The 23599-nt window shown below is 39.3% G+C and overlaps 1 protein-coding gene across 2 annotated transcripts in view; it reads left to right on the forward strand.

The window, feature by feature from the left end:
* Positions 1-23599, forward strand: part of RSPO2 (R-spondin 2) — a 143472-nt gene that overhangs the window by 87532 nt on the left and 32341 nt on the right. For both annotated transcript variants that reach the window (XM_005869063.2, XM_005869064.2), the window contains exons 3-4: positions 2796-2939; positions 5589-5777. In XM_005869063.2, the coding sequence (XP_005869125.1) occupies positions 2796-2939; positions 5589-5777 (333 nt within the window). The remainder of the gene's footprint in view (positions 1-2795; positions 2940-5588; positions 5778-23599) is intronic.

Below are 23599 nucleotides of genomic sequence, written 5' to 3' on the forward strand. Positions count from 1 at the left end.
GCAATAACTTTGGTTTGCTTTAATACTAAATGCATTACAATGATAAAAGATTCATATAATTCAGAAATATATAATTTTAACATATTTCAAAATTCTACCACCCTTTCCCAAATTAAATTCTCCAAGCTATTCATACCCCACCATGCACATATGGTTTTATTATATTATCCAGTAGATATCATGCAACTTGGTTTCTTCACTTAACTATTGATCTTCACGTTTACAGTCACTGCTTATAATTCATCTCATGCTTTTTCATGGTTGTCATATTCAACAATTTGAACGCATCATATTTTTGTTCTACTTAAATTTTAGGACAAACAATTAAGCTTTCTTCTAGCAGGATTTGTGCCTGAAGAAGTCCTAAGGGACTTGACAGAGAATGATAGGTATTTCAGAAATTCCACGTTCTGTGGACTGGTATTAGGAACGCGGAACAAAATGAGGAAAAGGAGTTACAGGTAACAATAAAGATCAGCAAAGGACCTTGTAAAATTAATTCCAAATGCTTATTGCTATAACTTTTTGGCCAAAAAGCTTAATGGTGCAGGTCATGTTTTAAAGAAAAATCAGACTTTCTAGATAACAATTGATTTATGAAGTGTATATTCCCTTTTTAAAAAAGTATAAATGCTTTGTTCTTTTTCATCTTTTAGTTCTGTTGTATCTTTGGAATGTTTATCATTATTTCTCAGGAAATAATTCTGCTAACAGGAAGGGCTGCTTGCTTTAAAAGAAAAAAAAGAAAGTAGCAAGAAAACCAGCAATTTGTGGACATGATGGTCATGTATTTTCACCATGATTAAGAAGCGACTGACCAGCTATCGACCACTGTTGTGTTAAAATATACGTTACAGCTTTTAAGACTACAAATGAACCTTTTATGGGGTGATAAAGTGTCCTGTGCCCAACCATCCTCCCCAAAAAGAGCAATACTATAATTTGACTATGGACTTTCACCCACACATAGTTGGTTTTCCAGTTGCAAATATGGTAACATTTTAGAAGTTGAATTAACTGCTTCATGGTGGTCATTTAATATATGAAGAGCTGTTTAGACTCAATATTGAAAGGTGAAGAGTTACCATTTTCTTTTTATAGGTCTAGAAACTGTAATTATTTATAATTTATTTTAGTGAAATATATATATATATATTAGCCTTTAATTCAACTTTCTGGCTTTATTTTCTCAATTTTCAAAATTTTAATATTCAGTGAGTTCTATTTTTTATCCCATTTTTTCTTTGATTACAGGAACTATATATTTTAAAGCTTTGCTGAATCATGAAAGCCCTAAATACAGTACTGGCACTCCGAGGCTTGTTAAATGAATATAAGCAATGCCATGGACTTTTCATAGAGCTTTACATGCTGTTAATTACCATCAATTAAATCTGTTGCAAGTAATAATGAACTATAATCTGTTGAAAACCTGACCTTCCAATTAACCAATCCTTTAACCTTCTCTCCTTTTCTCTGCAGAGCAGTTTAGAGTATATTTCTTTTTCCCCATGCAAGCCCTCTATCTCTGGCCCAAATGTTACTGGCCTATTCGGGAATCTGACCTATAATACAAGATACATTTTTGCTTCTTTTTACACCTTGTTGTAATGTGTGTTTAGTGGAAAAATACGTTTCTAATCCACTATTGCTTCTATGTGCAGATTATGAGTCAATTTATCTATATTATTACAAGTTCTCACAATAGCCTTGTGTCATCTCCGTTTTATACAGAAGGAAACAGCGGCTCAGGGAGCTGTGCAGTTGTCTGGAGTCACAGAGCTGGTCAGGGCAGAGCTGGGGTTCAAGCCCACAGGGAGCAGGCCTGACAGCACTGCTTCCCAAACTGCTCCTCGCCAAGTTCAGTTAGCGGGTCAGGAAAAGGATTATTACAAGTTCTCACAATAGCCTTGGGTCATCTCCGTTTTATACAGAAGGAAACAGCGGCTCAGGGAGCTGTGCAGTTGTCTGGAGTCACAGAGCTGGTCAGGGCAGAGCTGGGGTTCAAGCCCACAGGGAGCAGGCCTGACAGCACTGCTTCCCAAACTGCTCCTCGCCAAGTTCAGTTAGCGGGTCAGGAAAAGGAGCCCAGATGTAGGAGGCAATCAGTTTTGGGGGCTTTCAGAACCCGCTCAGCCACTACTAGCTCTAGGACTTAATCTCTCTTAGTCTCAAGTTCTTTATTTGCAAAATAGGGATAGTACTGCCCTCCTTGTAGGATTCTTATGAAAACCAAATGGAAATGCATATAAAGCCTTTGGCACATTGTTACATGTGTTGTTTTGTTTTTAAATGACCTGAACTACCCCTCCAAGTTAAGGAACCCTCTGATGACAGTAAATGCCACACTGACCAACATAAACAGAATTTTAATTGACTGTCCAGAAGCAGGAGATCCTGATTAGAGTATCCCCATTTGTATGTTTTCCGTTGTTTGTCTTTTGAAGAGCAGAAAAGATTTCAGCCCCAGCAGCAATGTAATTTGTAGTGGGGGTGTTTTCTTTTTCTTTTACATCCTTTTTAATCCCATTTGGAGTTGCAAAAATTTCAGAAGGATCTCATGGCTGCCCAGGGCCTTGGGCTGGAGTTGTGTCTTAGCTTATTGATGTGGTGAGCTCTTGCAAGAGGTAGGAGTGATGCAGAATGAGATGGCATTAGGAAACAAAAGAGTTGAACACATATTGCTCTGACCACTAGAATTTCAATTGATCTGACCAATGAGTTTGTGAAAGTTTTATTTGTAAAATGAGTGCATTTCTCTTTGACTGAAATTTTCTCTTTAAAATTGTTTTTAGGATGCAGAATAGAAAACTGTGATTCTTGCTTCAGCAAAGACTTTTGTACCAAGTGCAAAGTAGGCTTTTATTTGCATAGAGGCCGTTGCTTTGATGAGTGCCCAGATGGTTTTGCACCATTAGATGAAACCATGGAATGTGTGGGTAAGTAGTTTTTTGTGTAACTTTCAAACTGCAACTTTTTACACCTGTTTCTTGGGGAGGGGGAAATGCATACTGGGTTATTCAGCCTGGTAGTCTTGTTAATTAGAACTGAAAATTATTTGAGTTTTTTGCTGACTTTCTGAATTCTTTAGGCATCATGTCATTGGGTAGTTTTATATATTACATCTTGCTACAAAATTTGCGAGTTGTACATTTGCTAGATTAAACTATTTAGATGCTGATAATGCTTTTTATCATATGTGTAATACATCTATTTCTTACTTATCTTAAAAAATTATTAGTATCTGTTAGATAAAAACATTTTGTTTAAAATAAAAATAAAAATTTCAAACTGTACCATGTTATTAATGATTCTATCACTTTTGTTATGTATATTAATTATGGACCTTCTTAGCCATTTGTTTTTTAAATATCATTGGGAAGAAAATTTTTGTGCAAAATATATTTTGATAACTGACTGCATGTTGCAAAGTGCATTAAAACAGTTTTACCTTTACTAAATTTGTATAGCTAGAATGCATAATTTAATATATTCATACATGCCATTTGTGAATAATAATGAGGAATACACATTTTATAAATTGTCTATTTTTTGAGTGTTTGAAAACACTTTGGTTTTTATCCTACTTTTTCACTGTTTTTATATAGTTTTTATATAGTTTTACATGGTTTTTATATGGTTTTGGCTTTTATACTACCAATTAAGAGGTAAAGCTCTGTCAGTACCTGCATTTTGATGAATGCCTGAATCTGTTCTTAGGTGCAATGGCATCTTCACTACTCCCAGCCCTCTGCACTTACCCCTGAATTTTATTTGGCATGTTGTACATCTGATATGATGTACAAGAGAGCTATGTATTATGAGACTTTCCATCTCCTTGAAATGGAGACTTAAGAGAAAATTGAGAACTTTTTTCCTGAAGAAATATTGCTAAAACAGTCTATCTATATATATAAAAGCCCAGCGACCAAACACTGGAATGACCAGAATGACTGGGCAACCAGATGCTATGATGCGCACTGACCACTAGGGGGCAGATGCTCAATGCAGGAGCTGCCCCCCTGGTGGTCAGTGTGCTCCCACAGTGGGAGCGCCACTTGGCTGACTGAAATGAGTGGCGCTCCCACAGCGGGCTGATCTCCGCAGGCCATGCCCCCCACCAGGGCACGAATCCGTGCACCGGGTTTCTAGTAATTATATATTCAAAAGCTTGCAGAGAACACATTTAAAGAAGAGGTTTATGAAGAAATGTGTACTTATGTTCCTGTTTGTGTGTGAGTGAATACATTCATACAGGCAACGCCCTATTAAACATAGGAAAGCCACTAGAAGAGCATATTGGAAATGTTGAGTTTGCTTTTGAGAGGCAAGTCCCATGCCCCTTAGAAACGGTCAATGGATGCTCTTATGAAACCCTCAAAGATAAATTACAAATTGTGTCCTATGCATTCCCCTGAAGACAAATCATCTTGAATAGCTTTGAAACATCTAAGAGTAACCATGATCATGCCTGCTAAGATTTGGAATGCTGAAATATTGTGTGTGGACCCTGGGCCTGAGTCGTGACCTGGTAGTGTGAAGGGGCTTTTTAATGGGGAATTTGATGAGGACGTTTAACTTTACCAATTTTTGTCCTTTTATTCCCCAACCTCACCCCAGGAGACTGGAGGCTAGCCCACTTTTCTGCTTTATGATTTTACAAAAGGGGGTGCTAAAAGCTAGATATGTAATCTAGAAAAATCATACATTTTTCATATACCTAACCATACTTGTTTACTTTTCACACTATAATAATATATAGCACCAATTTAGGGAATAGGAAATACATACTGTGGTTTCCTGACACCTATTGAAGAATTGAGATAAATCAGAAAATGCAAAACAAACACCCTGTCCTTTTCACCAAATACTTACTTTTAAAATACATATAAATATAAATACATATAAATATGTATATACACACACACACACACATATATATGTGTATATATATATATATACACACACACACACACACACATATGTGTGTGTGTGTGTGTATTCCAGAGAGGAAGGAAGAGGGAGAGATAGAAACAATGATGAGAGAATCAGCTATTGGCTGCCTCCTGCATGCCCCCTACTGCTCTAACCAGGAATGGGACTGTGACCTCCTGGTTCATAGGTCAATGCTCCACCACTGAGCCATGCTGGTCGGGCCCAAACACTTACTTTCAAAATAAAACAAACACACGTGAATTTCAGTGGGGTGTTCAGAATTAACATGAAAAATTTTCTCTTCTGTCATAATGTGAAAATCTTATCTTCTGCTGTAGATTTTAGCTATTGAATCTTTCAGAGATTATATATTCCAGTGTCTTTAGAATGGACCAGAAGCATCTCTTCAAAAAATGAACTAAGACAAATTGAAAGTACTAGTTTTAAAATTACTTATGTGGCAATTATTGTAAATGAAAGTAACCCCATGGTTCAAAGAATTGAAGTTTGAAAGGTGAATATAGGTCTCTGTGGGCTGTGCAGCTTAATTTGGGGAATCTGAAAGTGGGGAGAGTATATAAATTTGATGATAGTGGAGCAAATGGATACCAAATTATTTGTATTTGTTTTGTTTATTTTTAATCTTTATTTAGAAGGATGTGAAGTTGGTCATTGGAGTGAATGGGGAACGTGTAGCAGAAATAATCGCACATGTGGATTTAAATGGGGTCTGGAAACCAGAACACGGCAAATTGTTAAAAAGCCAGCAAAAGATACAATACCATGTCCAACCATCGCCGAATCCAGGAGATGTAAGATGGCCATGAGGCACTGTCCCGGAGGTGAGTGTGGGTAGTCACTACCGTGGGTGGTGTGCTTTCTGAATTTGCCTCTTCCCTACCCCCACCCCCAATAATGAATATTTCTCCATGAAGGAAACCTGATAATAACATTGGTCAGAGGGTCAAATTCCACATTATTCTTATTTAAGGATGGATGCTTACACTGTGAAGAATATAGAGGGAATATTTCATTTACTTTCATGATACCTTGATAATAATTTAGAAGCGTGCATTACAAATGGGCTTTCCAAATTGAGATTTCTAAGAGCGTGCGTGTGTGTGTGTGTGTGTGTGTGTGTGTGTGTGTGTGTCTTTTTTTTTGGCTAACGTACCATACAAGTAGGTCTTATGAAATCAGGCTTTTGCAGATGTTGATCTGAGGGAAGCGGCCAACTTTCAGTTGAGAAGAGTTTAGATTAGAAAGGTTTATGGCATCTGTAAAATCATCGGCATCATTACTAGTTGAAGATGACAACTTAAAATAAACTTGCCCAAACACTGGGAGGAATAAACGTTGTCTTAATGTTACCACAATTAGCCGGTTCTCTTTGTTTTGATAATAATTTGTAGAAAACAGCTACTGGTATGTGTGTGTTTATTCATGTCTTTGTAGTAATTGTACTGATTTGCAGTAATTATTCTGTAATAACAGGATTAGGCCCATTTACAAATTAGGAGACGCGTACATAGCTCAGGTGCTGGCTGAAGCCGTGTCAGTTTGAGATGGAGTTCTCAGCGCCGTCGCTGTGGTTCTTAAAGCGTAATCGCTTGTTACCGTTTGTCACTAGTGGATGCTACGTTGTTGGAGATGAAGCTGGGGTTTTTCTAGTCTACAGCATAGAAAAGCAAAGAAGTTGTGTTTGGAAAATTGCCCTGTGAAATAATCAAAATTTTTGTTTGTCTGTATTTATTTATTTTTCTGTTGGGACACAGTTTTTCAGCTTTGTGGTTACAGGCCAGAGAGGGAATACCTACCGGCTTAAAATGGATTTACATCCGTATTATGCTGCCCCATAGAGAATGTCTATGATCCGGGGAGGAAGACGAACTTTTAAGACTCGAAGACTCCAGTCGGCCTTTGAGAACTATTAGATCCAGATTCAGAAGCTACTATTAGGAAGGCAGCTTTTCCTCTTGAATTAGTTTTGCTTTGCTTTGCTGGGTCTTTGAAACAAAGTTTTGTTGGGGTTTGCTTTTCACTAACAAGGATGGTTTTGTTCGCTTTAAACTGAGTATTTTTCAGTCAAAATATAAGAAAATATTTTCTTACAAAACTAATAAGCCACTTCTTGGATAGCTGAGAGCATTTAACCTGCAACCTCATGCCTAAAAACAAACCTGATGTATTCAGGTATTGGGAAGAAAGGCTTCCTTTGTTGTATATTGTTTATATAACTACCCTCCCCCCATTTCTCTCCCAGCGATGTGGTCCCCCAATTGTGGTTTACGTTAATAGCAAAAATTAACCTGAAAATGCTCCTATAACAAACATGCTTATGTGTAACAAGAGCCAGAATATTCCCCTCCCGCTATTTTGACCTAGCCCCAGTCTTGCTTGAGAATTTTGTAGATAACAGCTAGATTGTTAACTTGTAATGTTTATTGCACTCATAGTTTTTGTGTTACCAACAGCAGTATACTGTCGTACAGAGTACAAACTGACCCTGTCAGCAGTGTAAATTGTGCTGAAACAAATGCGTATATATCATCTGCCAATATCCTCCTTTTGATAACCAGGCATGAACTCTGATTTAATTCATAGTTAGGTTTTATCAAGTATTATTTATTAGGAGCAACTGGCTATTGTTTTAATTCCCAAATCTTCATTTTCAGTTGAATAAATTCAATTTTTATATGAAGTTAGTAGGTCTAAAAGGTTATATGGAAACTTGTTTTATTATTTTATAAAAAGGGACCTACAATAGAATTGTTGATAGAAACGGAAAATTACTCTGCAATAAAATAACTTCTATTTTAAAATGTAAGAAATTACAACTAGAAAATTAATTTTGGAACTTGAGCACCAGCTTATAAAAATAGGCATAACTTCCAGTGTAGTATCCCACCTTGCCTCAGGTGAGAGAGCAGAAAGTTCCTTTCTTCGGTAGGTCACGGTGATTAATGGAAGAATGGAGAAGAAAACCGCTTCAGCCCATTTTACATCTTGATTTGATTTTAGTGATCTGCTTTGACAAACCATGCAAAAATGTAAGTCGTAATCAGGTTGGGAATACAGGCATTTTTCAGATCTTTTCAACATATGTATGGATTTTTCTCCTGTTGGAGCCAATCTTAACCTGATTGCACACAAACACAGCCTTAACCTCCTTCACACTAAAGCACCAGCACATTAAAATCAGCTGCTTTCGATTACTGGAAGGCAGAAGTTAAAGGTCAATGCAATGGAATAGTCACTAAGTATATAAGATATTACATTAAAAACTACTAAAAAATAAGAAAATAATGGATGCAAGATTTGTTTTTTTTTAAATGGTGTGATGCTTCAGCCTATCTTCCCCGTAATGGTCATATGCTTATTTGCTTTTAAAAGAAGATTCTCTGAAAATATCCTAAGTCATGGATTAATTTACACTTGAAGTTACTTGGTGTTCCTTCCCAAACTTTTCTTTTTAATCAGTTCCCTTTTCTTCCATTTCTGATGACAGTAGCCTGTAGAGTTTCTTGGGCTTTGCTGACACTCATTTTTCAGGATTCTGTTCTGGCGATCAGGAGATCTGGGTCTCTGTACCCTGTCAAGTCATTAATTCTGTGACCCTGGGCAACACACTTAACCTCTTGTGGCCTCTATTTCCTCATTTGTTAATTGGAGGGTATGAGGGTAGGCGAGCTCTAAGATCCAGCCCAGTTCTAAAACCCAGTGATTCTAAGATTCATTGTTAGAAGATATGGGCCAGTTCTGTGGCCGAGATGTGAAGGGCGAGGAAGAGACTGGAAGCCCAGGAGCGCTGTTTAGCGAACAAAGAACAGAACACTTTTTCATCAGCTGCACTGGGCATGTGCCAAGACTTTCACATCGGGCAGCTTTCAAATCTTTCTTCTTTCTCTTTCTTTCTCACAGGTAGCCAACCCTCAAAGACTATGCAAGGCTTTAAATCCACATATGACCTGTTTAGCTACCAAGATAGCAGGAGGGCAAAAAAGAGAAGAGCTTAAAAAAAACCATGGTGAAAGGAGAAAGGTGGATAATGAGGGAGAGGAAAAATATATTGAAAAATGAATATAGGAAACAAGGGGGAAAATAATGGATTACTTAAAAACGAAGCCCATACTCACTGCAGATATAGCTGCCTTTCCTCTCTTCCACCCTGAGCTCACTAATGAATAGAATTCACCCTGTTGCGACAAATTTATTCTCTTAACATATAACTTGAATCTTTATTTTTTTTAATGTATCTTTTTTATTCCAGAGAGGAAGGGAGAGGGAGAGGGAGATAGAAACATCAATGATGAGAATCATCGCCTCCTGCACACCTGACCCTGGGGATCGAGCCCACAACCCGGGCGTGTGCCCTGACTGGGAATCAAACTCTAACCTCCTGGTTCATAGGTCGATGCTCAAGCACTGAGCAATGCTGGCCGGGCTATAACTTGAATCTTTAAATGAAAGGAATTTTGAGTTTGAACCATGTTGTATATTAGGCAATATATTAATAGAAAAATATAAGCATGCTACCATTATATATTTAAATAACAAATAGAAAAACGAAATCACGGTTGTGGAGAGACAAAGTTGGCAGATGCTCATGTACAGGGGGAAATGCTGACATTTGGGAGTGGCTGTAATCTTCCACTCCTTCACAGGGTCGGCCAACATAACCTCAGCCTGAGATACCCTGTCCTGACTGTATGGGACTCACTATTTTGTAAGGTCTCACGACAACTACTTTTAGTGTATTCATTAGATATTTATCAAGCATGGCTATGTATCAATCATTGGGCTAGGCATAATGAGTCCTTTTAGAGCTTTTCTAATGGGAATCATGGCAAGAAAGTGGATGAGTGCATAATTTTCTGCGGAGATAGAGGCTGTGAAGAAAAATAAAGCAGGATTCGGAGCCGGTGAAAGAGTTGGTTGGGAGTGCCTATATTTTTTGTAGGGTATTCAGAGAAATTGAGGGAGTACCATTTGATTATAGACCTGAATGGAGGAGAGCTTTGGATAGACCTCGAGACAGTTGTTTAGCTGCTGACTCGGTGGCTATGCCATGTGACCATCTTGATTCTCTCACTTGCATAGGGTAGAGGAGGGAACTGAGATTTAGGGAGGCTCTGACTGGACCAAGGTGATGCACAGCAAGTTTCTAGTGGTAGAGCCAAAAGTAGGACCAATATTTTGCTGCCTCGGAAACGCAAGTTTTCCCCTGCCTTTTTCTTGTTCCTTATAATAAAAATCAAAGACAGAGCCATGGTTGTCCACCATTGAAGTAGCCAACTTTAAACTATTTCTCCCTCCAACAGACACATCATTTTGCTTTTGCTCTACAAATACTTAAAAAACAACAACACCCAGGGCCTTCTGCCATCACCACCCCCTCCCAATATCTTCCAACTTGAAACAGCCAGCGGAACATACCCCAAAGGTCATTTAGTAAATGCCGAAGTGTTGAGCCACTCACTGGCTTTGTTTTGGTTCAGCTGCCCCTACTAAGACCTCTTCTTCTATCATTTTACTGTCATTCATCCTCAGTTTGTTGGGGGAAAAAGAGTGACTTCAAGCTTTTTATTTTTTTATTTTTTATCCTTAGTCCTTCAAAGTCACCCTCTCGCTGAGGCTGCCTTATGTTGAGTCCCACCCACCATTCATCTCTGTCCCTTTGCTCCCTGGTCTGCACAGAAGCACTGGGATCCTTGCCCCACCCCACACCTAGTCACTCTGTGCCCCGCATGGTTTTTCTCTTTCTGACACATAGAAGCAGTCAGACAGTTAGGGTAATTTAGGTGGTGCTTCGACATGTGCTTAGATAGCTTTTTATCCCTTCTACTCCTGGCTACCTCAACTCACCATACCACAATTGTTAGTAACAATATAGTGCAATTCTTTAAGCCCTAATATTTTCTCAGGAGTGTGTTAAAACTTAAATATGGAATCTGCTACTACTACATACTGTTTCTATTGGAAAATAACTTATTCCTCTTATGAGACCTTACTTGACCATTATCTCCTTTTTTTTAAGTGTCTTTTAACTTGGTAGGAAACAAAAGAAAATATTTTTTTAGTGATTTAGACCCTTAATTTCTGCAAACATTTTCTTTTTAAAAAGCAATAGTAATAAGACCTCTCTAATTTTTGCTTTCTGTATATGAATTGACAGCAACATGTGGACTAGGTATTAGATAATATAACTAAATATGGTTGTAGATTGTGATGGATTAAACTGAGAGCAGGAAATAAGCACATTTTCAGTAGGATAAGGGTCAAGAAAATATGCTTTAGACATGTGTTCTTTATTTCTGTACATTTTGTTTACATTTGAGTTGCAGTTTATGTGGTCTGTTTTATACATGCCAACCTCAAGAATAGTTTGGAAGAGAGGATAAGAGTAAAACCTCTTTTCTTTTGAAACTTTCATGGCTGTCTGGAATGTAGATATTGAAATTTTTATATGAAGAAGACAGCATCTGAAAAAGGGGGCATTCTTGCTCCCCCTCTGCAATGCTAAATACTTCATTGTATTTTAAAATCAGTGAGTGTTAGTCATTTTAAATTAAATAGCAAATTGTACTATTTCCCAGGGACCTCTGGATACATGGCAGCTGATGGTAAGGTTATTTCATAGTGTTTATAAACTGGGACAGTCACCCAGAGGCAGCCACTTTTCAAATGTTAATGTATAACTATTATATTAAATTGATGGTTAGCTAAGATCCACCTGCTCTCAAATACTTCTCTCAGCAGCTAAGGTGTCTGGAATTCTGCCCTAGCTGATTTGGCTCAGTGGATAGAATGCTGGTCCACAGACTGAAGGGTCCTGGGTTCAATTCCCATCAAGGGCATGTACCTCGGTTGCAGGCTCAATCTCTACCCTGGTCGGGGTGCCTGTAGGAGGCAACCAATCCATGTGTCTCTCAGATCGATGTTTCTCTGTCTCTCCCCCTCCCTTCCACTCTCTCAAAAAATCAATGGAAAAATATCCCCAGGCGAGGATTAACAAACAAACAAACAAAAAAGTGACTAATTCCTGCTTCAGCAATCTTAACAATGAACTTTAGGCAGCATCTTGGGAAGTATGCCCACCCTCTCTGCACCCTCCACCCACCACTTTTCAATTTTTTTCCTTGTTTGCTGGAGAGTGGGTAGGTGATAACTATTCACACCTGTCGGTGTCTTCTGTTTTTGTTTTTCTGGGGGTTTTATTTTAGCAATGAATTCTTTCAGACCTACTAATTGTCACATTTCAGAGGGTACAGGTCTGAGGAAGTGGAAGAGCAGAAAAGTGGGCTGCAATGTGGTGTGCACGGGACATCACGGAATGTCCAGAAAGTGCAAGACTACATGCACCGTCTTGGACTGAGATGCGGGAGTGTTGGGGCGTGCATAGCACCCATCCCGTGGAGGCTGAGGGTGGGATATAAGGGAACCGCTTCTCCTGTTTCATTTTGAGCCTGTCCTGGTGCCAGCCGGGCTTGCCCGAGGGGCCAGGGAGGCGTGAGTGCGAGAAGCCACACCTTGGTGTTCTTCTCTGCAGCTTCCCATCTGCAGTCTGCACCAGCCCCACTTAATTACAGTGGGGAGCACCATGTACTCGTCTCTTTTACGGATCCTTGTAAAAAGGATTTCTCAACTGCATATGCCACCAAAGGCCCGATGTTCTGTGTGCAACAAAGCAAGGACGGGAAAATTCCAAAGGAGCCTTTCTTTTATGAATTTTACACAGCAGTAAGCTACTCTGGTCTTAATGTAAAATATATACAACAATTTTTACAGCACTCTAAAATAAAAACAACTTTAATAGGGCACACATGGTGTCAGTGCTGGATTCCCCCAACCCCGCCGCTTCCAGAGGACTTTTTTTCTTTTTCCTCATGAGATAAGAGAGTCTCAAGTATAAACCCCCTACTGAATTTGTAGAACAACTTATGTTCCTCATCAGACACCTCTCTGGGACTTTGGCTGGTGTTGATAAGAGGTGCAGGCAGTTTGCTCACTGAGACTTCCTGTAAATGTTCTCCAGCTACTGGAATGACCCAGAGCTGTGCTTGTGGAAAGCCTCCAGGATCAGGACGCAGGAAGAAAACACACACACACACACACACACACACACACACACACACACACACACACATTTTAATGGAAATAATGACAGAGTTTTACTAAAATCCCAGTGTGATTCATGTTGTCATCATACAGAAGAGCTTGAGATGATCAAGTTATTTGTGCAACTGAGGGGGCAGAAGGTTCAGGTGGCAAAAGTGATTGCAATTAATTTAGGCTAATGATGTAAAGGCAGTAGATTTTTGCTTTGCAGATGACTTTATATAATACTTGGCCCTAATACTTCTGTGTCAGTATTATTTTCTTGTATTTGAGCTGGTATATAGTCAAGAGACCTTTCATAACTAATGTTATGCCCTTATATCCTGCCCATTACTCGAAGAATTTAATAACTGAATGTGAAAGGTTATTTAATAACGTGCTAAAAACAAAACAAATTTACTAGTAAAAGATCAGAACTAGGAAAAACTTAGAATGAGAGCTCAGGACTGATAAAAAAAGAGCATACAAATATGTGTTGGTTGAAATAATTGGGCTAAAAATTTGGGCCTCTTACCAGGCAAAGGGAAAAGTAGATATGGTTCTTGCTATTCTTAAAGTAAGTGATTAATTATAAAATAGAATATCAATTTTGTAACAGCTTTTAAAGGGAAAAATCACCATATATGTGTGTATATATCTACACAACCATATGCATGTGTACATATATAGACAGCATATATATATATGTATACATAAAAATATATGAATATATACACATACACTTTATATACCTATATCACAACACACAGATATGAATACTCATTCCAATTCAGACACATTCCAGTGTGTGCATGTGGGTGGGAGGGATGGGTCCTACATCATGGAATTCAGAAATTAGCTCAGTCACTGTGGCTCAGGGGATGAACATCGACCTATGAACCAGGAGGTCATAGTTGGATTCCTGGTCAGGACACGTGCCTGGGTTGCAGGCTCAGTCCCAGTAGGGGGCATGCAAGAGGCAGCAAATCTATGCTTCTCTCTTATGGTTGATGTGTCTATCTCTCCCTCTCCTTTCCTCTCTGAAATCAATAAAAATAAAAAAGGACTGAGGACACCAATGATAATTCTCATAGTAGAGAAAGCATTCTAGGTTCATAGGTAGACACACTGTAACGTATTTCTCAAGTGGGGATTCACATCCAGAGCCATGAGTAGCATAGTGGACAGTGTCTTCAGCATCACTGTAGCAAAGGGTGTTTCCCAAAGGAGAGGCAGCTTGGGAGGCTTATCCCACAATGAAAGCTGAAGGTATAGTCATGAAACGTGACTCGACAGAGGCAACATGGAATCAGGACTCTTTGATTTACCTGTTATATTTGAATGAATCGTCCACTTGATTCTCTTAGAGAATATTGAACACATTTAGAACAGCCTGGTGTCTAGTGAATCTAGAAAACGTACATTTGTACTGAGGGTCAATTACCCTTTGAACTTGTCAATAAATGTGGTGTCTTTTCTACATAGTACTATGTTCAGGTATGATCAGGAGTTGCCTTATTTAGATGCAGAGTTATTTCTGGCAATGATTTCACGTCCTGCAGTGATATTTTAAGTAACCTTTTGTGATTTTTGTTTTTTCTCCAAGACTGGTCTTCAATTATTTTAATCTGGCAAAACTATTTGATATGAGAGCTACATGGATTTTGAGTAAATACTCACTGAGTTGAATTGGCTTTATTGAAATATGTTGCAAGGTGCCTTCTAATTCCTCTTTTGAACCTACTTCTACAATATAATTCAGGTAGTAAGTATTGGAGCTGAATTTCCAATGCCATCCTGATTTTCCCATTGCCATCAAACCCATTATTTAACATCTTTTAATGCCTGTGTTCTAAAGAAATGGACAAATTGGGAGCAGGGAAGATACAGATAAAAGAGTTTATAGTCTAACTGGGGATGATGAAAATGCAAATTAAAATAAATGAAGCAGAGGTCTCTTTGTAAATGTGAATAACTATTGTGATAGGCTCTGATGTTTTAAAGAAGGGTATCATTTTTAGTTCTTGTGGCAAGGGAGTGCTTCCTGAAGAGCAAAGCTTAAATTATATTATGAGGCAAACACATTAAAAAAAGGGGAGAGAGTTTTCTAGACAGAATGTTTTGGGGAAAGATGCCATGATGTACTCCTCGTGTCCAAGGGGGTGAGCAGAAGAACCTGGTTGAAGCTCGGAGTTTGAGAATGGCAGTCTACAGGTTCATCAAACCCATTATTTAACATCTGTTAATGCCTGTGTTCTAAAGAAATGGACAGATTGGGAGCAGGGAAGATACAGATGAAAGAGTTTATAGTCTAACCAGGGATGACAAAAATGCAAATTAAAATAAACAAAGCAGAGATCTCTTTGTAAATATGAATAACTATTGTGATAGGCTCTGATGTTTTAAAGAGAAGTATCATTTTTAGTTCTTGTGGCCAGGGAGTGCTTCCTGAAGAGCAAAGCTTAAATTATATTATGAGGCAAACATGTTAAAAAAAAAAGGGAGAGAGTTTTCTAGACAGAATGTTGTGGGGAAAGATGCCATGGTGTACTCCTAGTGTCCAAGGGGGTGAGCAGAAGAACCTGGTTGAAGCTCGGAGTTTGAGAATGGCAGTCACCGGAGCTCACAGCAGAGACCGAAGTTGCACACTGATGGTGAAGTGCCTCTCTGGAGAGGACCGGCTTTTGAATTTTACTTTGCACACAGTGGAGAGCCATAGGGGACTTTTGAGCATGGAGGTGGAAGTGACTGAGGTCGTGTTGCTAAGGTGTCAGAAGATAAACTGCATGTCCCAGATTTGGGGGCAGTTCTTTAAACAGAGTCGGAGTTTGGGAGAATTACCAAATACTTCTGCGTTCTGATGTTTATGCATTTTTCTGTTCTGCTTGCTTTTCTGAAGAGTGCAGGATTCTGCCTTGACTTGTAGTCCACTATGACCCTTATATCTTTTTCTGCCAACTTTCTAAGCCAAGCCATTCCCCAGTTTTATCAGTGTAGTTTATTTTGTTACATCTAGGCACATTTTGCATTTACCCTAACTGAACTATATGTGCTTTCTAAGTACTATTTTTGTATGCCATTTACCAAGACTCTGGGATGTGTTAGTGCCTATTTTCTAGCTTATGATGTTAACTTCTAAAGGGGGTTTCCTTAGTCAGAGTACTCTGAAATTTTAAAGTGCACATATATTATTCAGATCAAGGATGAAATGTTCCTACAGGGTCCAATTTCAATTGTATATCTAAGGTGGTTTTATTTAGCACGTTGTTTACTGGCAGTTGCCTGGAACATTGGATTGAGAAGGATTCTGAGTTAAGTGCTGAGTTCGGAGAAATGTGTATAGTTATCAATTTGTGGTGTTTGCAGCATCGGTGGGAAGCAATATACCATGTATTTGTTCCCCCTAATTCTAATCCTTTAGCCCATTCTGTTTGTGACTCTTTCTCCAGCCTTCCCTCCAAGCCCCCAATACACCCTCGGATGTCTTTGGGAAACAGTCATTTGCTTCTATTTTATACCTTCAGTGATGTATACGATTATACAATGTATACGATTATACATTGGAAAAGTAGTGTACAGAGTTGTAAATTTGTTATGTATTGGTTTTGGTCACTTATTGGTTGAATAACATTGGGAAAATTAGTTCATTTGCCAAGGTGTAGCCATATATGAAATGAGGATAATATGTTACAAGATGGTTGTGAGGAGTAAATGAGCACATATGCAAACAGGTATGTTTTTAAGAGTGCATGATTATACATTGGAAAAGTAGTGTACAGAGTTGTAAATTTGTTATGTATTGGTTTTGGTCACTTATTGGTTGAATAACATTGGGAAAATTAGTTCATTTGCCAAGGTGTAGCCATATATGAAATGAGGATAATATGTTACAAGATGGTTGTGAGGAGTAAATGAGCACATATGCAAACAGGTATGTTTTTAAGATTCTGGTACATTTTGATATAATCCTGTTGTTGATTCTTTCCATGACTGGCTACTGCTTGCCTCTTTGGTGTTTTTTGATTTTGCCCACTTCATGGCTGTATTCAGATGCAGATCATCTTCTGTTTGAGCCCAAGCCTACTGATCTGGCTGTGGATGGGCATCTTCCCTAGACACCAGCATAACAGGTGACACATACCTTGCTGTCCTTTCAAGATCTTACGTCTCCTGGGGCAACTACTCTTTCTAATGGGATTACTAGCCTCCCAGTTACTAGGCTCTCAGCCCTGCCTTTGAATCTCTTCCTCACATTCTGACAAATCAGAACTTAGATCTTTGTTCAACCACCTGAATGTATACGAACTTCAGAATTTAATCTCTCTAAGCCTCAGTGTCAGCATCTGTATCATGGGGATAGCAGATGCCTGCTTTATAGGATTGTTATAAGAATTAACATTCCCTGGCCATACCATGTCTTGCACGGTCAAGGATCAGAAAATGTGGGCTGTTATTACTTAAAAAAACAACAAACACAAAACCACCCACTCAGTCCTGTTTCTCCATTGTCCATTCATCTTCATTTCCATTGTCTTTACTTGACTTGAAACCTTTTTATTCTCTTTACCTAGAACAGTGGTCGGCAAACTCATTAGTCAACAGAGCCAAATATCAACAGTACAACGATTGAAATTTCTTTTGAGAGCCAAATTTTTTAAACTTAAACTATATAGGTAGGTACATTGTTATTAACTTAATTAGGGTACTCCTAAGGCTTAGGAAGAGCCACACTCAAAAGGCCAAAGAGCCGCATGTGGCTCGCAAGCCGCAGTTTGCCGACCACGGAAGATTGCAACCACCTTTGATGGCAGAGGGAGTACAGGTTAATTTGCAATCCAGCTAACAGAGGTGTCAGCATATTCAAAGTTGAATTCATTTCACCTCATTCACAGTGTAATCTAGGCGGAACAACTGACACATTGAGTTCTAAAAATGACTGGATGTCACTGAGCATCCCGATCAGCACAGGGCCTGGCGCAGAGCGAGCCTCAATTACTGAAAGGAATGAAGGTTGCAGGGCCTCTCGGACTGGTGGCTGAAGAGGTGACACTTCTGACTATAGACCGGGAATCACGTGTTTTGAATAAGTGAAAATGAGTAGAGAGTGGGGGGAAGATCAAGTGATCAAAAGTGTGAAAAAACAGGATGTGTGTATGCAAACAGAGAATCTGTTTGAAACAACACAGGGAGCAAAATGGGGAAACTGGACAGAAGGAGTTGAATTCCAAGAAGGAATGAACTCAGTAAATACTTCAAAGTTTACTGGGTTGAGCCCCATGGATTGATCAGTGCAGAAAAATTTGAGGCTGAAGAATTATCCCAGGGAAGAGGAAGTCTCTGCCCACTTGTGATTCATTTACAAACCTCAGGCTTGGGAATGTGAATATTTAAAAAGAAACTGAAGCATGGGTATGACAACGAGGCATAGTTCATAACAAATGAATTGGCCCCCTACGCCATAGTGATGAGCCTAATGCCAGGAATATGGGTACAGATGTATACCATTCAGTGATGTGTGTCGCTTCACTGTACTAAAGACATCTTGTTATGAAAATTCAGTTTCTTAAACCCATTACATATCAGTAACTTAACCTTGAGAAAGAGTGGGGTTTACAGAAGAGAAGGAAGCTCTCCACCTGGGCTCGGGAGTGGTCCTTTCTCACAGGTGAGGATCTGGCCCCTCAGCCTGGTTGAGTGAGAGTTGCTTTCCTTTTTTCTCTTTTACATTTTGGGGATCCTGCATATGTTTTCCTCTTTTCAAAAAAAGAGCATGTCTTTCTGTTAAACACAACTTTAAGTTGCACTCATTTACATCCCCTCTTTTACATGTTGGAAGCTAAGGGGCAGGGAGGCTGAGAGGTCTCCATGGCAATGTTAGATGCTAAAGGAAAAGCCTGGTGTTTGCTTAGACGTTAAACCTAGAACTTTCTCCCGTATAGTCTGTTTATCTTCCAACCCGTAGTAATCCCTGGAACTTCCTCAGAGGTAATGCAATTAGGATTGTTCATGCTGTTGCATCATATATCCTTTATGGTGATTGACCTTTTATTTTTGCATTGTTTTCTCTCCAAATAGTTGTATGAAACTTAGCATGGACTGCATTCAGTAATGTATCTACTTTTTTTTTTTGGTAGACCCTGCAAAATTCTATGATGGACCGATTTTTTAAAATTTCCTCTTTAAGTAGTTTACGGGTTTTCATGTGGATATACAAGTTACATACAGTTAAATATGGTATGTTAGGAAAGCTCATGATATGCTCCAAACACAACTTTACTTCATCTTGAGCTGCCTCTTGAACATTCTATCCAATAGGTGTCATCTTCCCATGTTCCTAGGAGAAAATTCTGGCAGACCTGACATCTTTTCTGCTCACTTTTTGGTGATATAGTCCAATGGTCGCTGTTAGTTATTGATACAGTCTTAATTTATTTGTTAGAATATTTAGCTCAAGGTAGCAAAAGACTAGAACCTTGAGTTAATAATAAGTCTCTGATTATTATCTTGGACTTATAAATAGAACATATATAATAGACTTTGGCTGATATGAAGAGTCTGTTTCCAAAACACCGATATAGAGAAGAATCAATTTTCCAGACTACATCTTTCTTGAAAATTCTAAAGGAAATGAACCTCTAATGAAATGAAATGGTAAAAAGCAACTGAAGGCTAATTCCTGGAAGAGGTATATTGTGTAGCCTCCCATCCCTTCCTCCCTCTTATCTTTTCATCTTATGTCAAAACCTATAGAAGGAAACCACACGCAGGTCTTCCATGTGAGCATAGATTTCTTATAGTACTCTCATGTTGAGAGTGGTATTGCTAACGCAAGTAATTTAAAGTAATTTCTGCCTCAAATGTCAAGTGTTTGTTGATTTCAGATCTTACTCTCTTTGGTACAATTGTTGAATCCAAGTGCACAGACTGACCTAGTCCAGTCGTCAAACGTGCTTTGAATTAAGAGTTACTTGGCTAGCTTCTGTCGCTCTGTTTGAAGCAGGAGTGGCAGTCTGGGTTGCTGGGACCATGCTGCTTCAACGTTAACAGAAACATAAGACCTGTACATCCCAGGAACCACTACGTGAAATTTCCACCAGGTGGAGGACATGTGAGCCTCTCCAGTTGCAACTGTAACATCGGCAGTAGCCTAATTTGAACCATTCCTTTTAGAATGGCTTACATTTATTAAGAACTTGCTTAAAGGAGTTCAAACAAGGGTGGTGACCTCTTAAGTACCCATATTTTAAAACTTTAAAAAAAAATCATATAGCCCTCAAATTGTTCATCTTTTATGCAACCTTAAGTACTTAGTAACAAATCATTCCACAATCAATATTATGCAATGAATGCACAATTAAAGATGACTGAAAATTCAAAATAGGTAGTCATTTATTCTCAGACGTGTGTGTGTGCAGGCAGGAGGGGTGGAGGTGGGAGGGGAATGAGAATTTGGGGTTTCAGCACTGCGTTTGGGGAAACGTTCAATGTTGTGCTCCGCTTTTTGTTTGATAGTTGTCACATTGTTTTCATTGTCTCTCCACTTTGTTTATTTCCCTGCTTCTTAAGCAGCCTGATGAAATCTCATCAACTAACCAGGGTTGAATTTTGATGACTGCCAAGTTGCTTTGATGAAATCTAGTGTAATTATCTTAAACCCGACTTTATTTGGCTTTAATGCTGGTATTTTCCATATTGAGAAAATTAGTGCATTTGTCCGCTCCTGGAGATAGAAGCCCAGTGAGAAACAAAGATAGCTCAAATACAAAAAGCAACCACAAGTTAAGTGCATTTTATAGCTCTGTTTCAAAGCTAGCTTGTCTGCATATCCACACTTTCCTCTTTATGTTTTAGCATCTGTGCCTTTTAATAACAAAATCAAAAATAGCTATTAGCGAAAACCACCCTCACCCCCAAACTGGAGAAAGAAAATATATAATTCCTGTTGGCCGGAAAAAGCTTTGGTGTCATATTTGGAGTTTCCTAAGGTGGGGGCAAAACATGTTTAGTATTTTAAATACAAAATATTATTTTATCAACAGAGGAAAACTTGAATTTTTAAATTGTACTTTTTATTGGTATTTCAGACTACAAAGCCAGCGCTGTAAAAGAGTCAAAAAAATTGTGAAGTCAAAAGACTCCCAAGTTTAGAACCTGATTTCTGATACCGATGATGTAGAGGAAGTGAAGCTTGCTGAAATCTTTATAGTTAAGTTATGTAATGACTTTGTTGAATCTCTTAGGTTTGTTGGATCACTGCAGGGTTTTCAGAATGTCCACGAAGGCCGAGGTAAGGCACCAGCTGTTCAGCCAGTACAGTTCCCGGCAGCATCAGAGGCCAGCGACCTCCTGCTGCCGGGGCCTCGGGCTCGGGCACACACGCTGCAGCTGCAATTGGAAGAGCCAAGCTGCTCAGCCACCTTCAGAGGCTCTCATTCTCTATCTCAGGTTGCTGATTTGAGTCGATTCCCTAAAGTTACTGTACGACTTTGACCTCCAAACGCTGGCACAGACATCCCCCCTCTAACACTCTTACAGCCCGTGGCCCTTCAGTAGAAGGCAGATAATTGATGGCAGGTCGCGGAAGGCAGTTCTGTGCCCTGGGAGAAGGTCTTGTATGTTACTTTGCTTCAAAATTGGTGTTTTTGTGCCTCTGCCTAATCTAATTTAAATACCTCTCCTTTTTCATGTTTCCTCCGTCAGTAACCTTCCTGACTTATTAATCACTGCCTGTAAAGAGTCCCCGTCTTGGTTTTACTACGTTGTTTATGGAGTGTTCCGTCAGAGACTACTTTAGAATCCTAGCGGGACGGGGTTCTGCTGAGTGCGAAGCCGACTCCTCGCTGCTTTAGTCGTGGTCCGACTGACGCCCATGTCCAACTGAAACGAACATTTATCAGGGCGGTATCTTGTGGTGATGTAAATTTCACTGCATTGTACATTTTAAGTGATCCAGGGAATTTCTGGCAAGGGCTAGCTTAATGCATTTTACAGATGAAGCCCCAAAACACAAAATAAAAAGAGTGGTCCACACTTACTATGTACAGTGTTCAGAAATTAGCTCTACTTAAGTGATTTCGGAATCCACTCCTCGTTACAGCAATTCCCTCTCCCCACCCCAATGTGTTAGGCTGTTGTCGCTGTTATTATCATTGTCTAGACTCAGGATCTGGCGAGCGCTTTGTATAGCCAAGTCCCTGGACTGTCACGCAGTATGATTTAGAGTAAGGCGACCGCAGAAGATGGAGATTATAGGAGACTGACTTCTGACAGCTCTGTTCTTGGCCTCTTGTTTGGACTCTGACTGCGCTCTATGTCACAGACCCAGATGAATCGCAAATGGTTATTCCAGAGTCTGTATGTAGTTGTCCTCTTCTGGATAATTGACATCCCTTACAGCAGGGATATCAGTCCTTGACCCATAGGTTGGAAAGAAATAGGCCAAATGAGCACTTTCCTGGTGAGATGCACGGCTTTTCATGATACAAGGTGTTCTACAAACCAGCGGCTGTGAGGAGGAAGTGATTCAAGAACTGAAAAGTTTAAAAGCTGCCACAACTGGAATTAAAGCAAGAACCCAATGCTGAGAGCAGGGAACACAGACACCATAGAAAAATGTTGATGCCAACGGCTTGAGAAGTTCATAAGAGAGCTATATTGAGCCTTAGAAAAGAAAAGAGCTTAATCAGCAAGGATCTGTGATTGATTGGTGTTTCATCCATCGCTAAACAGTTCCGTGGGTTTGGGTCTTCCTCTTATATTGATTTGTTAATTTTTTTTCAGATGTCTTTTCTACTTAATGATTTTCCTTTCAAAATTGTGCTTGTGTTCTTTAGATTTCCAAGTCCCCTGAAAACTTGCTCTTATTTTTAAAATTTGTTTTGAGTAAAATGGTACATATTGGAGACATGCGAGTCCTTTCTTCTGATGTTGGCCCTCCACTGCTTGCTAGACCTGCCTCAGGAAGGGGCTGCGTGAGGCGGATCCCGGATGCCTGGTGCCCAGCAGCTCTCAGCAGAGCATCTGCTGCGCAGACACTGGGAGTCGGAGCTTTTTAAAGAGAAACAGACTATCTGACTTTTTAATTAGAAAACTGCTAAAGTCCACACCTCAGTGTCATCTCTTGGGGCTCCTAAACCAGAATCTAGGGTATCTTTACTAGTGTTTTTCTTTTTGAAAACATGCAATAAAAATGTGAACCTTAGCCAGGGGAGAGATGAAGGGTAAGGGGGCGAGTCTCAAGGGATTGGTAACAGGATTAGAAGTTTGTAGAAATCATTTGCATTTCTGGCTTGCGTCTGTTAGAAAACTTGGCTGGAGCTAGGAAACCTGGTGTTTTACATTTCAAGTTCCTTTTAGGCAAAATCCAACACTTTATTTGCTAAGCAGAAATGACCACCTCTGTGAAAATTTAAGAACTAGCCCTGAGCGCAGGAAAGAGTAGACTAGCAGGAGAGGAAATCCACTCAGCACAGAGCTCTTTAAAATATATATATATATTGATTTATAATACACACACACACACACACACACACACACACACACACACACACACACACACATACACACA

This window comes from Myotis brandtii, unplaced genomic scaffold (assembly GCF_000412655.1).
Source record: "Myotis brandtii unplaced genomic scaffold, ASM41265v1 scaffold285, whole genome shotgun sequence".
NCBI classification, from domain to species: Eukaryota; Metazoa; Chordata; class Mammalia; order Chiroptera; family Vespertilionidae; genus Myotis; species Myotis brandtii.